Source organism: Ornithodoros turicata, unplaced genomic scaffold (assembly GCF_037126465.1).
Source record: "Ornithodoros turicata isolate Travis unplaced genomic scaffold, ASM3712646v1 Chromosome31, whole genome shotgun sequence".
In the NCBI taxonomy this organism is placed as follows: Eukaryota; Metazoa; Arthropoda; class Arachnida; order Ixodida; family Argasidae; genus Ornithodoros; species Ornithodoros turicata.
In genome coordinates this window covers 846,637-864,390 of record NW_026999355.1, presented here as the reverse complement: position 1 = coordinate 864,390, position 17,754 = coordinate 846,637, and the positions used below count along the sequence as shown (strand labels likewise).

At 45.7% G+C, this 17,754-nt stretch overlaps 3 protein-coding genes across 7 annotated transcripts in view; 1 reads left to right on the top strand and 2 right to left on the bottom strand.

Annotated features, from left to right (window-relative positions):
* Positions 1-2,658, bottom strand: part of LOC135373721 (metal cation symporter ZIP14-like) — a 97,144-nt gene extending 94,486 nt beyond the window's left edge. Inside the window, exon 1 of the mRNA XM_064606800.1 lies at positions 2,054-2,658. Within this exon, the coding sequence (XP_064462870.1) occupies positions 2,054-2,389 (336 nt within the window). The 5' untranslated portion in view covers positions 2,390-2,658. The remainder of the gene's footprint in view (positions 1-2,053) is intronic.
* Positions 2,659-3,080: 422 nt separating this feature from the next.
* LOC135373722 (cysteine desulfurase-like) lies at positions 3,081-5,435 on the top strand. Its single transcript, XM_064606802.1, has one exon. It carries the CDS (start codon positions 3,195-3,197, stop codon positions 4,533-4,535), a length of 1,341 nt encoding a protein of 446 aa, XP_064462872.1. The 5' UTR covers positions 3,081-3,194; the 3' UTR covers positions 4,536-5,435.
* A 3,744-nt stretch (positions 5,436-9,179) lies between these two features.
* LOC135373761 (uncharacterized) overlaps positions 9,180-17,754 on the bottom strand; it is a 45,899-nt gene continuing 37,324 nt past the window's right edge. For 4 of the 5 annotated variants that reach the window (XM_064606850.1, XM_064606846.1, XM_064606845.1 and 1 more), the window contains 2 exons: positions 16,976-17,132; positions 9,180-13,383 (listed from right to left, as the gene is read on the bottom strand). In XM_064606850.1, coding sequence (XP_064462920.1) covers positions 13,293-13,383; positions 16,976-17,132 — 248 coding nt within the window. In that variant the 3' untranslated portion in view covers positions 9,180-13,292. The remainder of the gene's footprint in view (positions 13,384-16,975; positions 17,133-17,754) is intronic. The other variant, XM_064606849.1, reaches the window with a different exon arrangement.

The window sequence follows — 17,754 nt, the reverse complement described above, 5'->3', positions numbered from 1 at the left end:
TAGATCCAGTATGGTATGCTACAAAACTGTTTGTGCTACAAAAAGCTCTGAGCTTCTGAATTTGTGCAATAAATAGCAATAGTGGTGATAGACTATTACTTTTTTTTTTTCCTTTTAGGGGATCACCGTAGCTTCGAAGCTATCAACAGAAGGCATATTTGCTAAAATACGGACAATAAAAGTGCCTGCTACGGCTATACATAAGGCCCTAGGTATATAGCAATAAATCGATGCGTAAATTAGAAGCAGCAAAATAAATATGGTAACTGTGTTTAGACTGCAAGAGAAACTATGCAAACCCTGCTACACACGCACAAAGGCTTAGCAGGAGGCATAGGTCATTCAACACGTTAGGAGAGTAGCATTTTTAATTTTAACGATTTATCGACAAACAGCTGGACTTTCGAAAGGGCAATTTCTATATGAATATGTAGTGTATTACACACCCTTCAGCATATAGTATAGCTCGCAACACTCTTTATTCATTTCAGTTTTATCACAAACCCTCTACCTCACAAACAAGATGGAAAGTAACTGTTACCCTATCTTGAGAGTACCTGTGAGAGTACCTGTAGTTGGAGGCTAGAATGTGCATGCTGAGCTGTTTAGATACGTGACCGACATGTACGCAAACTGGGGTCAATCGCAAATGCTTCAGTCAGGTCGTCAGGAACAACTTTCCCTGCCAGCGACACAGTAGGATAACGAGAGGCTAGAGAGGTAGATAGACAACACAGACAAGGTCTCAACCTTGTCTGTGTTGTCAGTTTTTTTGTCCCCTAGTCTCGGGTTTTTAAGTTATGGAACAGTAGAATAAGTTCGGAGTACGTAATTGCGGCCAATATGGCTTACAGGTTAACAGTCCATGTGTCGGCATACACTCCGAACGATTGTTCTGTCATGAAATGAAGCGGTCTCGAATGTCATAGCTTGCAAACCAGCTTCCAGACATGTGAGGGCCATGATGATACTGTCATGATGAGATACTTTGAGACAGGGGCGGTCCCATCGAAGTACTTTTGGGGGGGGGGGGGGGGCGACGTCTGCGAGTCTTTAGCCAGTCGCAATCCGTTTGGGTGCGAGGGGTTCTGGACATCGGCTCAACCTTTTCTCGCACAAAATCCTACCACTGGGAATCCATTTTAGGTCCCATTTAGGTCGCTCTCCTTGAGAGTGTCAACTGATGAGGAAGAGATGAAAAGAGGAAAGAGATGAAAACTGGACCAGGCTATGCTTTTGGGGGGGGTGGGGGGGGACCGCCATTCCACCACCCCCTTTGGGACCGCCACTGCTTTGAGAGCACATATTTCAAAACTGAAATGAGTATCATGTGCGCATGAAAGTAACTCCTAAAGAATGTGTACACGTCTGCGAAATTACGATTTTAAGAACTTCTATGCCACACGGATCCATAAATTTGCTTAAATTTAACTGCGCTTTGTTGTTTCCGTGACGAAGTGAAGTGTTTTAGGCTGCCAGCCATGTCGTGCAACGTGACTGTTTCAATCCTTTATAGAAGAAAAAAAAGAAAATGATTGCTAAATTGTTGAGAAATATTAAAGTTCAGTGTCAAATATTTTTCTTCGGATTTGATTGCCTTCTGCCATACGGTGTAGTGAGAAAAAGAACCTGCAAGAAAAATCCACTGCACTCAAACAGAGCGTGTAACATGTTACACATAAAAGGATAGGAAACAAAAAACGTAAACGAGTTGAGTCTTCATACTAGACCTGATTACGTAGTGAGCTCTAAGTCCGGTGATATACATGTACCGTGCAGAGATGGTGGCAGTTTCGCTTTAACTTCAGCTCAGTGGCTTATTCAGAATCACAAGCATGGTGGTGGTGGTGGTGGTGGGTCATTATTGTAGTTATGCTGAAACAGCTTTATGTACATCTGTTGACATTTGTGCCAGGCTGAAACAAAGTCCCCCCCTCACTGCAGGGGCACACAGGAAAGAATGGGAAGGGGGCGGGGGGTTACCAAACATTTGGGAAAGGGCGGGAGGGGGTGTCAGGACAAATCACTGCGTTATGCACTGAAATGCACTCACTTGTGAGCCTTCTTTACAGAGGAGCGAGCTATTCAGGCCAGCTTCAATGGCGCGTGATGTACAGTTTGCTTCGTTGAAATCACTGGAAGTTTGGATACTCCTTAAGGCCTTAAGCAGCAATAGCAACGCGTCCGATACATTGTTGGTATCCTTTAAGTGCGGTTGATACCGAAGTAACGCCAACTCTGCGAGGCTGGCTACACTATCAGGGTCCCCGGTACACCACACCGGCACACACGGTACAATAACCAAAATCCACATAAACACTACCACTCCAGAGGAAAGTTGAGAGCATAGAGAAGTTCTAGCTGTCATTTTATGCGCGTGTTTATTCATATTCAATTGCGCAGACTAAGGCTTCAACGCACGTCACTGCGGATTTGTTGTATCACGTTGGTTTCTCACGTTGCGTATTTGTGTCCACAGTCGGTGAGGTGTCATTCTTTCGCACTGAACGCAGCATCGGACAGCTGGAAGCCTGGATAACAGCACACATACAACATACGCGCACACGCACAGACCTTTGAATGATAACCGCGGCAAAAAAGATTGCCGGCAAACACACCGACGTGGGCCGGAAAATGATCGGAGCGACATCGTGCGTGCTACCGTGGAGACAGTGCAGGTTTCCGGGCGCGTAGTGTGGTCTATATACCATCGCCATCCATCCGTAACGGAGAACGGTATCAAACAATCTATAGCATTGAATGCCCATGAAAAGCCGATACCCTCGCACTACTTTTGTTTTTGGCGCGTCTTATCTCTGGTTTTCATGTGGTTATTCTAGTTCCTTTGAGGTGCGTGACGTAGGCTCACAGCACGGCTCCTGCGATATTCATTCAAAGTGCTTGTTCATAATGTTTCACACTTTTTTGCTTCCTTTGTACTTTTTAGGTTTTACACATTTTCATACCTACCTTTGAGGCAGTGTAAAACTCTCTTCAGTCAGTAGACCAGTGCCCACCGTTGAAAAATAATCCGCGCGCAAGCAAAGGAGGAGGAAAGCGTGAAGGAAAGACGCATATGGATGGTGGTAGGATTAGCGCTATCTCCTTAACTTCAATGGCAGCGTGCATGTTTCTGATTTCGCGCACGACGTAGTGTGTCGCATTACGATAACAACATCACCTGCTTCGTGATCATGTCGCGTCTTTTGCGTCATTTGTCGATTCTTGTTCCAAAACCACGAATTTCTGCTCGTGAGCTGTGTTCAATTCCCTCTAAGCTTCTTGGAGAAGATGCTGTCGAGCAAGCTGAAGAACAGCAGCAGCAGCTCCGTCCTCTGTATATGGACGTACAGGCCACCACGCCGCTGGATCCGCGTGTTCTTGACGCAATGCTCCCGTACCTGATCACGAACTTCGGTAACCCACATTCGCGCACACATGCTTACGGCTGGGAAAGTGAAGCTGCCATGGAGAAAGCGCGTTCCCAAGTCGCCGACATCATCGGTGCCCAACCGAAAGAAATAATTTTCACCAGCGGTGCTACAGAATCAAACAATATTTGCATAAAAGGTGTGGCACGCTTTTACGCCGAGAAAAAGAAACACGTTGTCACCACCCAGACTGAGCACAAGTGCGTTCTAGACTCGTGTCGCGCACTGGAAGCTGAGGGCTTCGAGATCACCTACTTACCGGTTCAGAAGAACGGTCTTGTCGACCTCAATGAACTTGAGGCCGCTCTCCGACCAGACACTGTGCTCGTGTCAGTCATGGCAATTAACAACGAAATTGGGGTCATCCAGCCTATAGCGGCCATTGGTAATTTATGCCGCGAACGCCGCATTTTCTTCCACACAGACGCTGCGCAAGCTGTGGGCAAGATACCGCTCAGCGTGGACGACATGAAGATCGACCTCATGTCCATCAGTGGACATAAGCTATACGGACCCAAAGGTGTTGGAGCTCTCTACCTGCGCAGGAGACCCAGGGTTCGAGTGGAAGCTCTTCAAAGTGGAGGAGGCCAAGAACGTGGTATACGCAGTGGGACGGTACCCACACCACTGGTAGTCGGTCTGGGTGCTGCCTGCGAATTGGCCGCACGTGAGATGGCCTACGATCACAGGCACGTAGCGCGTCTCGCAGACCTCCTGGTTTCGCTCATAACCAGAGAACTGACTCACGTGGTGCGCAATGGCGATCCACACGAGACCTACCCGGGCTGCGTCAACCTCTCGTTTTCAACTGTCGAAGGTGAAAGTCTGCTAATGGCACTCAAGGATGTGGCTCTGTCGTCGGGGTCAGCGTGCACGTCTGCTTCCTTGGAGCCATCCTACGTCCTGCGGGCCATCGGGGCTGACGAGGATCTAGCTCACTCGTCCATCCGCTTCGGGCTCGGACGTTTCACCTCGGAAGAGGAAGTGGTGTACACCGCTCGCAAGTGTGTGGAAGAAGTACGGAAGTTGAGAGAGATGAGTCCATTGTGGGAGATGCTTCAAGACGGAATCGACATCAAGTCAATCCAATGGACGCAGCACTGAGCTAGAGATCGGAGATCATAGACTGTACATACAGACACCATGAAAGCTGTCATGGAAGAGGAACAGAAGCTGCTCGCCCATCCTTCTTTGCGTAGTGTGGCCTTGTGGGTCCTTGTAAGAGACAGAAATGCATCCGCTTGACTTTGATTACAAATTCGAGTCAGAATGGACGTGCAATAGGCTCGTAATAGGTGGAGCGCATGCGGTAATAAAAAATATTCGACGTTCCTTTTAGAAAGGTCAAAATTATTATGTGCTGCTTTAACATAAAATGTTGTATGTCAAAGATGATGAAAGGCAGATTCACACTGCTGTGTTTCAATACATGCAGTAGCGTATGGCGCGAGGTGGACCATTGTTGCTGTACAACTGCACTTGTCTTGACCATTGTCCAAGACATGACACGCACACAGCCACGGAAACAGTACTCTATTTGTGAAAGAAAAAGATGACACGCTGTCTTGCCTCTGAAGTATGTTGCAGGACTTGGTAACAGCAGTAGCACCTCGTAGGTAGTCCCAAATGACACCTAATTGCGCCCCTGAGTATATGGGGATGGCACCCGGTGAGATATGTAGACCACGTGACTGTGAGTGGTGCAGCACATCTGTACATTTCAGCTGTATACAGTTGGTACCAAGCAGTGTGCTACTACCTTCAACCTCTGTTGCAGTACCCACAAACAAAAGCAGCCTCACATAACAGTGTGGCGGAATGTCAAGTGTCTTGATCACACCGATATCTGCAAACACACTCATCAAAGCAAAGCAGCTTGTGAATGTATAACATATATACGACAATATTTTAGTCTCCAAAAATTTCCTGACAGAAGGATGACCTCCATGTGTCAAACCTTTGTGTTTATAGAAAGCTTTAAATAAAGCAGTTGAGACATCCGCAGTTTTGATACCGAATGCGTTTGAACGTCGCTCGTTATTTCGAGGAAGTGGACGTCTATTTCACAGCTATTCATTCTCATGAATTGTGTTGAGAGCTTATCGATACAGCCGGAAAGTTGTAGAAATCTGTGTTATGCATGCTATAAGATCTACAGAAAACACACGCCAGCAGATTCTGAACATATATATATATATGATTCTGCTATAGGAGAGGGTATGCCCTTGAAATGATGAGATCTGTTCACTTTCCAGATGACTTCAGGTATGTGAAAACAATCATAAATATTGACAAAGCTGTTATGAAGCCGGAAATTGAGTTGAGGACAAAGAGTCATGGAGAATTTGCCTAGCTCTGATCATCATTCACAACACCAATAATAGAAAACCTTCACGGTGACTCTCTGCACTGTGTGCCAGCATGCAAGCAAATATTTGTGTGTACTAATTGGCTGTTCTTCCGAGAACCTCCCGAGGACCCTCATTGAAGGTGAATCAATTAACGAATCCTTTTTAGGGAGGTGAATCGGTTCACTCAGTTCAAACTAGTGATTCGTTCACCGAGAACGAATAATTCATTCTCGGCCCATCACTACCGACGAAGGAAACGAACAAAACTACCTATGACCCCTTTTCATGTGTGATATGTGCAAGAAGGCCAGAAATGTCGTTGATGCTATACGCTCCTACAGCCATTCAACTCAAACAGTGTTGCCATCAAATGCCAGCTCGAGAGAAATTGCCACAACGCAAGAGCATTGAATGTGGCACAAAGGTCACGCTGGGACAAATAGATGTACCTTGTAGTATTGGGGATATTTTCAACGGGCCTTAACCATTTTTTAGTCAGCTAGTGTACCGCTAGTGATGAATTCTTGTGTTGACTGACTGAGCTACTTTCAGATTCTAAAAGTGATAAAACCCCAGTGCAGGGGACACAGACAGACAAAACCTAACCTACTTTCTAACCTACTTTCAGATGGCAAGAAAGCAGGCAATCTGGTGATGATTGACATCCGTAATCAAAACCCTGAGACTGAGCTACGTTCACCTGTCGACCGAACGCAATAATGATCTGAGGCTGTGTTCACACGGGCCATCTTTCTCCACCAACTATGACCAACTTTGGAGTTGGTCCGAGTCGGCCGGCACCATCAACCACGACCAACTTGGGTTGCTACAAATCGTTCACCGACTGGAAACTCCAGAAAGTTGGTGGTGTTCTAGCCAATTACCAGAAGGAGCACTGGCAGGTGATCTACACATGACGTCTTTCCGGAAGCAGAAGTCTATTCTCGATGACGTTGAAATTTCAGATGTTCTCCACATCCTCTAAATTAATTATGAATTATGGGGGGGGGGGGGGAAATCAGGTGCAAATGATTCAATTGGGCGGTTACTTTTCCTTTCTGTCCAACAAGTGGCCTACAGTTAAAGAGGTGCACATATTGATCAAACATGCATTCCTCGCGATTTATAGTCACAAACACCACATGATGTAACATTAAATTTGTTTCGCATAGTTTATTGTTGCGCGCAGATATTATTTTCATCAGACATGTCTATAGATTGCTACTAAATTGTGTACGTGATACATGATACACTGTAATACGTGATTGGAATTCGGGTAGAAAATCGGATTCAACTCGAATTGGTCCGAAACTGATTCAGGAGGGCATAACCCGATTTCGGGTTTAACCCGAAAAAGTCAGACCCTGAATATAGCCCTATCGTCGAATGAGCAGTCGCAAAATTTGTCGATGGTTGGAGCTGCCGAGCTGGTAAATGTGAATGCTGATATGGCACTGTCTCCAATTTGGTCGTAAGACGGCGGTTGGAGTTGGTGGAGAAAGTGGGCAGGTGTGAACCCAAACCTTACCCAAACCTATTCCTACTGCAGGCTATTTGCTTGTCCTGTTCGTTGTTAGTGTTTACGGTTACACAACCACATTCACAAACACAAAGGTACATTACAGAGTATTCCAAAAGGGTATGTTCTTTTACCGAGAGCAGACCAAATGGGTTGTGTGCGCGGAATGTTCCCCTGATGAGACCTCAGTGGTTGAAATGTTTTGTTGAGGGTTGTTTTAGAAATTTGCGGAGTTGCCGCTCCGGAGTTGGAATGATTCCGGAATCATTACAGATTTATCACAGCCTGGAATGGAATTGGAATGGAATGGCGGAAACTGTCCTAGGAAAGGAATGGGAATGGAATTAGGCATTTTTTTGCAGGAATGGAATTGGAATTTGCACACACGCACCGCACCTGTACACACGGTCAAGAGCAAAATAATATTGTTGAATATTCGGCATGTATAAATGGGGCTTCCTTTCTCCTTCGTTTCGAAAATAATAATACAGGGAAACAATCTGCGGTCACTCAGGCCTCCGCACAGCTTCAGCAGATGTAGAACGAGTATTTTCCACAGTTTCGCATATTATGACTGCACAGCGAAGTTGGGTATCGGGCACATCTTTCCAGCACCTCATCCTCATGTTTGTGAACCGGAACACACGATATCACTGATCAGCAAGATTGCTTACATGTCCAAATTTTAAAAAAATGTTTATCATCGCAATTACTAGTGCATCAATGTTGTTGTGATGTTAGGAACCTCTCCGCACCTTGTCTTTGCCTTGGTGGGTTGAACTTGGCTGGGTAATGCCAATCTCCTCTAACACTACTGGGCTATCCAGTACAGTTACCGGTCCTTTCTCTTTTTATTGATGGAATTAAAGGAATGGAATGGGGTTGCCAAGCCATTCCAGGAGTGGGAATTGACCACAGCTTTCCATTCCGAGGAATTGAAAGGAATAGAATTTTCACAAATCTCCATTCCTCAGAATGGAATTGGAATGGAATGGGTGACCTCATTCCGCAACCCTGGTGCATAATATACCAACATTTTGGGTTGAACTTCACAGCAATGCCACAGTGTATTTCGTGTAACTCGTGTCTAATTATATGATTAGAAGCAGCATTGTGGCAGCATCAGTGTTACTTTGAATCGAAAATATGAGACACAGCAATCCTGAGGCCAACTTCCACCTGGGGCTGGTTGACTATTTACAGCAGCACTTTCCAAAGATTTCATAATAACCAGAAAAAAAATTAGGTGCAGGAATATTTGTGCATCATTAGCTCCACATATATGACTGGTGATTCAGTTTCTTGCATAAATGGTCTGCTCTTAAACTCTTCAGAATAATTTCATATGAAAAGAGTGAAGCTGTGAATGATGAGATCCCTACCGTAAATTCAACAACAAAAATTATCTAGTCTCGCTTGATTGCCAATTTTCCAGGACCCCTGCCCTCGGACATCCACTCTGGACAAGGTACCCTGAGTGGCTGCCCTTCTCACTGCACCCCCTTCGGAGTGGCTCTATAGTAATCATTACTCGTTTAAGCAACAATGCGTAATGCAGAACAAAGTATGTGAAGGTGCAACCCGTACTTCCCCATTCTGGAGGCTGCTGTTCGTGGAGGACTACAAATTTTTAAAGTTCATGCGGTACTCATTCAAGGTGCATATTTCGACTAGCGAGCTATGCTGCGGCGCATGCTTCATCAGTCAACTTGAGGAAATTACACTTTTGCCATCTAATGTCAACAGGGCATGGCTTCCCCCCATCCCAGCACATGCTTGGACAATTGATATTTTGTGGTTGGCTCACGTTTGACCATTTTGGGATCAACTGCAGTACATGGTTTCAGGTTTTGTTTTCAATTACATTCGGACAATGTAGCAGATGTTTGGTGCCTTTATTTCTTGTATTGCACATGCATATATTACATATTCAGCATTTTAAATATTCAGTTATTTGTGCTATTTAGGTACATTCAGGGCCCAAAGAGGGCATTGGAGAAAGAAGTTGGACATATGTCATGGATATACAAAGGGTATACGTAACTCTTCATGACCACATATTGACACGACAACAATCAAAACTAAATTAACAGCAACAACAAAAAATGATAACATTCACAAAATGTTTGTAGACGTTGATAAATGAGCAAGCGTAGAATACAAAATATAATCAGGTGTTACACGTGAGTGAATAATGAAAAAGCACGTCTTTAAATTGTTTTAGTCTTGTGCTGAGTTGAAGAAGAGAGTTCCGTTCTTTCATGGTACGTGCCACGAGAGATTTCTGAAAAAGCTAGTGTTTGACAGGGAGGACACTTTAACTTAAAAGAACAATCTAAGCGGGGCAGAGACATCAAAAGTCGAAACAGATGAAGAGCGAAGAAACATTTTGTATAAGAAACACAGTCAGGAAGCTGGATGCTGAATTGAAAGACTTAATACGTCAGGTTCGGTTTTTATTGCCATTGTGGATGCATTAAAATCACAGTTACATAGGATAAATCTGGAAGCGGAGTTCAGGACAGCTTCGACGGGATCGATAAGATAATGTTGGAACATGTCCCAAATATGGCCAAAGCATAGTCCGTGGTCGGTCTGACGAGTGGGTGAAACGAAACACGTTTGAAGTGAGGTGGAACAATTTTAAGATTGAGGCATAACTGAGTGGTTGATTAGCACTGGAAATAATGTGATTTTATGTGTGTTGCCAAAGACATATTGAAAGAAAACTCAACACAGGCATTTATAGTTATCCAAGTGTGGTAAAGGAACTTTGTTAAGTGAATAAGGAAACCCAATGGCATTCGGTTACCCACAAAATTGATTATTTTAGATTTGTTGATATTCAACGGCATTTGCCAATCAGCACACCAACTGCTTACTTTGTTAAGACACTCCTGTAGTAGAACATAGTCTTCACGAGAGGTTACTTAACAATAAATTACGCAGTCATCAGCAAATACAGTAGTTTGATGTTAGATGTTAAACACGCTCATAAGCCATTAACATAGATTAAGACAAGTCGAACTGAGAGGCACGGACGGATGGACGGACAGACACAAATCCCCCTTCGATATTATCAAACCCGGACGTAGACAACTTCAGAGTATCAATTAATTTTAACACGCCATCTGAATTAATGTTAGCAGAGCTCCCATTAAGGAAATATAAAATCGTGTGCGGGGACGGCGGAGCAGTGCTGTTTTTGGTGAAGACAGATACAACAAAGGTAGTTAAACGATGAGGCATATAGGTCACCTCAAGGAGAGCAAAAGCAGCATATAAGGCTGTGCCTTTGGGTGGTAGCACTCCCGAACTTATGACGGTTACGGGTTAGTAATGTAGGTAAGGTATAATCATGGTGTAATTAAGGAAAATTATATAATATATATAATTATAGAAATTATATATTAAATTACGCTAACAGAACCCTCAGCTATCTCAGGCACAATCTAAAACATGCTCCCATCACAGTAAGGAAACTGGCTTACAAATCACTCATCCTTAGTAAGTTAGAATATGCCTCATCCATCTGGAACCCTCACCAAGACTATCTTTCCCGTGAGCTCGAGAGTGTTCAAAACCGTGCCTGTCACTTCATATGCTCTAATCATTCTCGTCACTCCAGCGTAACAGAAATGAAATCTAGTCTTCAGTTACCTCCACTTAACATCCGTCGCAAGGTTGCACGTCTCACACTGCTACACAGCATTTACCATCACCTTCGCCTGACTATGTGTCGTCTCGCATTGATCATCCATACAAAATAAGACGTCCTCAATGCAGAACATTAGCTTACTCTAACTCATTTCTACCTCTCGCAATAAGTGAATGGAATGGTCTACCCGAATCACTAATAAACATACCGGACAGTGCTTCATTTCGTTCCCATTTGTCAACATATCTTCTTTGCTAGCGTGTTTTACTACAAGGTTCACTTCTGTATTCATATTTTTTGCATTAATAACTTATTATGTATGGTGTCTAACTATTTGTGGCTTTCCTTTATTTTCAATTATTATTTTTCTTTTTAACTTCAAGTTTGCATCATGTTTGTGCGAAAATTTTCAAATTGCTTTGTCAATTTACTCCACTCCCTTATGTAAAGCCCGCAACGGCATTTAAGGTGAAATAAATGAAATGAAAAAGCGCTTGCTCGTGAGGCAGTCGTGGAGTAAGCTTTAGCAGCTTTGCGGTATGCATGTTTCTTTTTACTACCGAGACACTGAAGGCAACAGTGCCGCTAAAGTGCCACTGTGCACTAAAATTTCTGTGTTTGCAAGCTTATCGAATTTATGCCATGTGACGTCATGCCATTACGCGTTATGTCGTGCCCTATGATGTCATAGGGTGTGTAGTCGGCGATGCGCCTGGCAACATTGCTCCTCGAAGGTCCATTTCAGGTGATTTCAGGGGAGACTCTTTTCGGCTGTAGTTCGAGTCACAGAGGCTCCGCCTCATGGCGTGCGTCATATGTCACGTGAGGAGAGACAGAGAGAGCAAGGGATGAGGCGGGAGCGGGAAGAGTAAAGGCGAGGAGGTAAGATTGGTATGTGCACAGCGGCAGAACTGTTTGCAAGTAGGGCAATTTATGCGATTTTTTGGGGAGTTCTCACTCCAAAAAAGGTATTAAGAGCGGTTATATGTACGCAGCCCGTCAGACTGAGAACACGATAAACATTGCGTTAAATGTTCCGTTGAAACAGTCAGCACTTCCAACACGTCATGAAACATTATTTACGCTGTTGCCTGTGTACTCTGTTCGAGGCGTGTTACCCCATTACGGCTTCTCGAATTCAGCGTTATGTATTCGATGCACGGCGATTTTCACATTTATCTTACTTCACAAAATAGTATAGACTATCATGGCTATGTGTAACTTTTGTACGTGTAACGTGTTTACTCTCATATTAGTCTCGGTGAAGTAGGGAAGGTGTCCTGAGGCTACCAGGGGTAAACACGGCACACCATCATAACTTCTCTATCATTTATTATTGTTGTTGTACGTGCTTCCGAATTTCCAGATATAGATATTATAAAGTTCAAGGACTTCAGAACAGTCCTCTTGCGATTTGTAGTTGTGGATCGCAAAATTTTCCGAAGTTCAGCAGCAAGCTCTTGTGTTGCCGTTCGGCAAACACTGATCCCCATCTTGCGTTTCCTCCCCCTTTTTATTTGGTCTAATAAATATATCCCCCCCCCCCCCCCCGCGCATCTTGCCCGCGAAGACCAGTGAACGAGTTACTCTTCTTCTTGCAATCTGGAATGATATGCTTGGTTTAATAAACGAACAAAACCTTTCCTTGCCGTATGAACTATTTTGAGTGACAGATACCCAGCGCTGTCACCGGTCGGTTTTCCTATTTTGCCCGGGCAAGCGGCTAGACACTTCCTGGTTTCGCTCGAGAGGAAGAACCACCTGAATGCACTCAGTGTAGCGAACCTCTGTCGGTTTTAACCAAACTCGTCTCATGTCCATCCAGCAAGGCTATGCAGTAGTGCGCGTAAAACACATTTACCTTATAAAACTACGAGCACATGTCCAGCGCGCGGGCAGAAGCGACCTTCTCACGTGACATATGACGTTCGCCGAGAGGCGGAGCCCGTGTGACTCGAACTACAGCCGAAAAGAGTCTCCCCCATTTCAGTCTCCTCTCCACAGTTGCTGGTAGAAATCAAACCCTTCCAACGTTCGGCGAGGAACGGAGGTGCTCGCGCTGTTATCAGGAGAGAGACGCCGAAACTCCGGATGACGTCATCTACCCTTGGAGAATCTGAAACCATGGAGTTATGCGCCTTCTGACGCCTTTGGAAAATTCATGGAAGCACGCAATGTTCACTTATGGTATTTTTGCGTCAGCACATATTGCGTTCTATCTGGTTGCACCTCTTTGTTTTTGGATTCTCTCATGTAGCAGGCTCTTTTTTATGCCTTCTCTCTAAAATACCAGAATTTGGCTCACTCTCACACATAGCACTCAGCAGAAACGCTCAGGTGTTGATGTTGCAATTGTCTTCACAAATGCTTTCGTTCTCTTCATCCATTGGAGCGTATGAATGACTCGAAATGTGGATGCAATACCTACGATTCAAAAGAAAAAAGCAAGTGTTATCAGTACAATAGGGACATCTTTACATACGAGGAAATAATAATATTAATAAAGTTTATTTCACCAAGTGCCTGGTGGGAGGTGGAGGCGAAAAGCTACAAGGGAGAGGCTAATAAGACCGCAAAGCACTTCCATCGCTCGTTTGCACACAATTCACTTTTCACTTCATTTTTGTCGATGATTTTAGGGACGTATTCTGCGCAAAAAAGGTACTATCTGTAGCGTACTACGTACCGTATTTACTCGCGTACAAGACGCACATTTTTTACCCAAAATCATCGTGCCACTGAGGAAGTGCGTTCAATACGCGGGGGAAATGGGAACCCGCGGCGATCTCCCCGGCATCGAGCGTCGCGGTTCTCACCCCCCCCCCCCCCATGTCAAACAGTCTTCCGTTCTCAAGCGTTAACCAGTGGCGGATCCAGGGGGGATTGCGCTCTTAACGCTAAGTTACCCATTAGGTTTCCCCTCTCCCCTTCCCAGTTACGGGATTCAACAAAGAAGCCCCCCCCCCCAAAAAAAAAAAAAAAAAAAAAGCGAGGGTCTGTATCCGCCCCTGGCGTGGACGCAATACTCCTCGATGTCCGTCGCATTCGTCGTTCACGATCCGGCCGTATGCTACTAAAGTCGGGGTGCGTGTAATGTGCGGGGAACAAAAAGTACCAGCATTTCGGCGCTCAAGTTGTGGTGCGTTCAATACGCGAGTGCGTCCAAGATGTGAGCAAATACGGTACCCGCTAACCAATCCTTTTTAGCAGCTCCGACGCGAAATGTGTTCTATATCGCCCGCAAAGCTAACTGATAAAAAGTGGTTGGTTGAACCGATCTACGTCGTGAGACAGCCATGATCAGTGGCGTAGCCCAACCTCCAAAGGTAGGGGGGGGGGGGGGGCTCGATACGAAAACTCGCCCCCCACCCCGCTGATCCTGTGTGCGACAACACACACATACTTGTGCACACTGCAAAGTGTGGATGAAAAAAAAGAGTTGATTTGGACGTTCACAATACGATTACATGTACAGGCTGCCATTACCAATGAGGTGGTGTCACGAGATTGGAAGTATTTTGGAAAGCTCATACATTGAAAACCATTCAAAAGTGCTGCTTAGATGGACGCCATGATCTGCAAGAACTTTCGCGATCGTCACACTGCCCCCCCCCCCCCCCCATATATTGTTTTCTCCTCAGATTTGCACGATTTGCGTGGGTTGGTCCGTGGCAGGTAGGGGGGGCTCGAGCCCCTTCACGTTCTTTAGGCGTTCTCAATAGGCTACCAAAATAGATTTCGTTGCATAACAAAGTGAATGTGCGAAATACAACCGAAATAAGTATCACAGGGCACACGTCCCGAACTTTCGCTCTGAGGGTCCCGCCACCCCATGTTTCATCCGTAAGTCTAATCCGAGACAGATTCGCTTTCAGTTCTGTTACCGCAGAATGCAAATGAACACCGGTTTAAAAAGTAGAAGACGAAATTCACCCGCATAGGTACTATCCCCCAATCATCCTACGTGATACTGTATGTGTGGACCTCCTACGCGAAGAGCAGCGACACGCCAGTAGCCTTGCTTAGACCACGGTACAAGAAAACGCAGATTTTCTCTCCAGGGAAGGACGCCGCCTTCTTTTTGATCAACTCTGGGAAGCATTCGTGGCTAGAAAGAGAAGCTCTTATCTTGCGGCTAGTTTTTAATGAGAGTTCGCTGGTCTTTTGATGACTCGATTGGCAAATCTGACTGTTTTTGCCTGAGCCATGACCAGAACACTCGACAGAGCCTTATTAGAGCAGCAACAATGACACCCTTTCCGGACGTAGTCATTGTACGTTTGACGAGAACAAAAAGATAAAGCGACTCAACGTCCCGTTCGCAGCAGCATTCCTTTATAAGATAGGTGTCGTTGGATCGCCGAACTGTTCAACTTGCGGGACCGTGGAGAACTCGGAGCACGTGCTGGTCACCTGCCGACGCTTCGACTCTAGTCGGCAAACACTGAAGAACGCCCTTACTATACTTGGCAACCGACATTTTAGTGCTGAGAAGGCACTGGGGAGCTGGCCAAAGCAGCACCAACAGCCTGTGCTGTGTGCCCTGGCGAACTACCTCAAGAACATACGTGCTGAAGTAATCTTTTAAATCATTCAGTGCTTTCACACATCAAGGAATGGAACAACACATCAGGGTAATGGAACAGCTGGGCGCATCAGTGCAACCTACGTTTCCATTTCGTTCTTCTTTTTTTCTATTCTATTCTAAAAAATAAAGAAACACGCCACCGCTCGCGTACGTACGTCTAAAAATTTGTCGTACCGCATTTAATGAAACCACCAACAAGTATTTCAGTTTTCCAGCTCTAATGCCAATCTGTTTTTCGCCTCAAGGTAATCAAGAACGCGAGATGGTCTTCCCTATAGTCATCGGATTGCTTGGACTAATCATGTCTAGTAAGCGCATCAGTGGCTCCCATTTTTGTATTTGCCATACTTCTCAATCTAGAACCATGCACCGTAGTGCTCTCTTCTAGGTTCGGTTAGGTTAGGTTAGGGCCCCCCCCCCCCCCTGCCGTGAAGGGCTTCCGATGCCTCTGGTCAGCGCCCCAGCCACCATTGAGCACTTGCTCACATGACGGCGTACTAGCCCGCCATACGCGTATGCCTCGGGCTCGTGTGTGACCTTCGTCGGAGGCATGATTTATTGGAGGCATCTGAAAGCAACCAGAGTCACTAAATAGGGAGCAGAATAGCGACACTGAGCCACGCCGGCGAGCGGGACCACCATCTTGGGTCCGGCGCGGTTGCGTCGCCTAGCAATGGGACGACAACCGCCCCCTTCTCCGCTGGAGAACAGTGCGCAGGGAGCCAGCTCGCAACAGAAGAAACCGGTTTTGGATGGAGGGGACTCAATACGACGACGCGTTCTTGGAAGGAGAAACCGCGTGATACGCGGACACCGAACGGCGGCTCCAGCGCGGAAAAGGAATGCGATACTCTGTACCCCTATTTAGTGACTCTAAAAGCAACGAGAACCACGCAAGTGCAGGCTTTCCCGCGGAGAAGGACGCGCTCGCTACGTCTGTCTGAGAACAATGTGACGTCAAGAGGGCGGTGCCGTTTCCTCGGCATCGAGATGTGGCTTCCTATCGCTAAGGCCCGGAGCAACGTCACGCGAGTAGACCGCCCCATCACTTAATATGCTCCTCCCCCGGCGCTCGGCCACAGGAAAATACTGAAAATATGTCGATTTTGAACGAAAGCGATTGGCGGGTAGTTGTTCATTGTCTATTGCACATGTCCAGCACGTTTCTTTCTTTCTATTTTTTTTCAGGTTCGTTAGGGAGCAAACTATCCCTTTATGAAGCTGGTGCAGCTAAAAGCTAAAACACTTTGTAGATGTGTACAAATATACATAATTACACATCATCATCATCCCTCCTAGAAACTTACCGTTCTCGCCGTGCTGTGTAGAAAGTACCACTAGTGTAATAATGCATGTAGGTATAGGAAATGTTCTTTGTCGAAAACAAAGAAAACACAAGAAAGAACACACGACATAATGCAATATTACCCGATCAACAGAACGGCGCAGAATGAAAGGGCAGCTGCTGTGAGGTACACCATTCCTGGGAAGAAGTCAAGAGACCATTGGAAGATCTTGGTGAATACGACCTCTCCAGCAATTGGAAGGATGGACTCGAAGCATGCGAAGAACGAGAACACCTTTCCTGCAAAATTCGGAAGACCGTATAGCACTGCATCGGTAGCTGGAATAAAATACGAAAAAGGAATGCGGAACGCTAGAAGCAAAAAAGCAAAGCGACTCTTCTGAAATCGTCGATCGACTACCGTGAACCTCTCAGTTTAAGCGTGTGTTTACATTAGGTTACAAACCTTCTAGCCATGGAGGTGCCCGTGCGAAACGCCCCAGAATACTCCAGCAGAAGATGTGCAAAAAAAAAAAGAAGTCATAGCTTGCTGCAGCCACGTTAGCGCATGAGCTCAACGCTATCACCCACGAAGGCTCACACGCGTGCACACACACATACTCGCTCGCTCACACACAAAGACACGCGCACCTGTGTTAGCGCACTCACGCACAAGCTCGGACACAGACACACACGCTCATGCACACTCTCTCACACACTCATTTACACAAAGACATGCACACGCTCACACACGGTCGCGCGCGCGGACACAAATGCGCGGAAAACCACACACACGTTCACACACAAACACAAGCGCACACAGGCTCACACGCACGCACACCAAACACGTGCCCCCACACGTGCCGCCCCACGCACACACTAGGGTTGCCACCTTTTCCGTTGGCCAATACCGAACACGGGG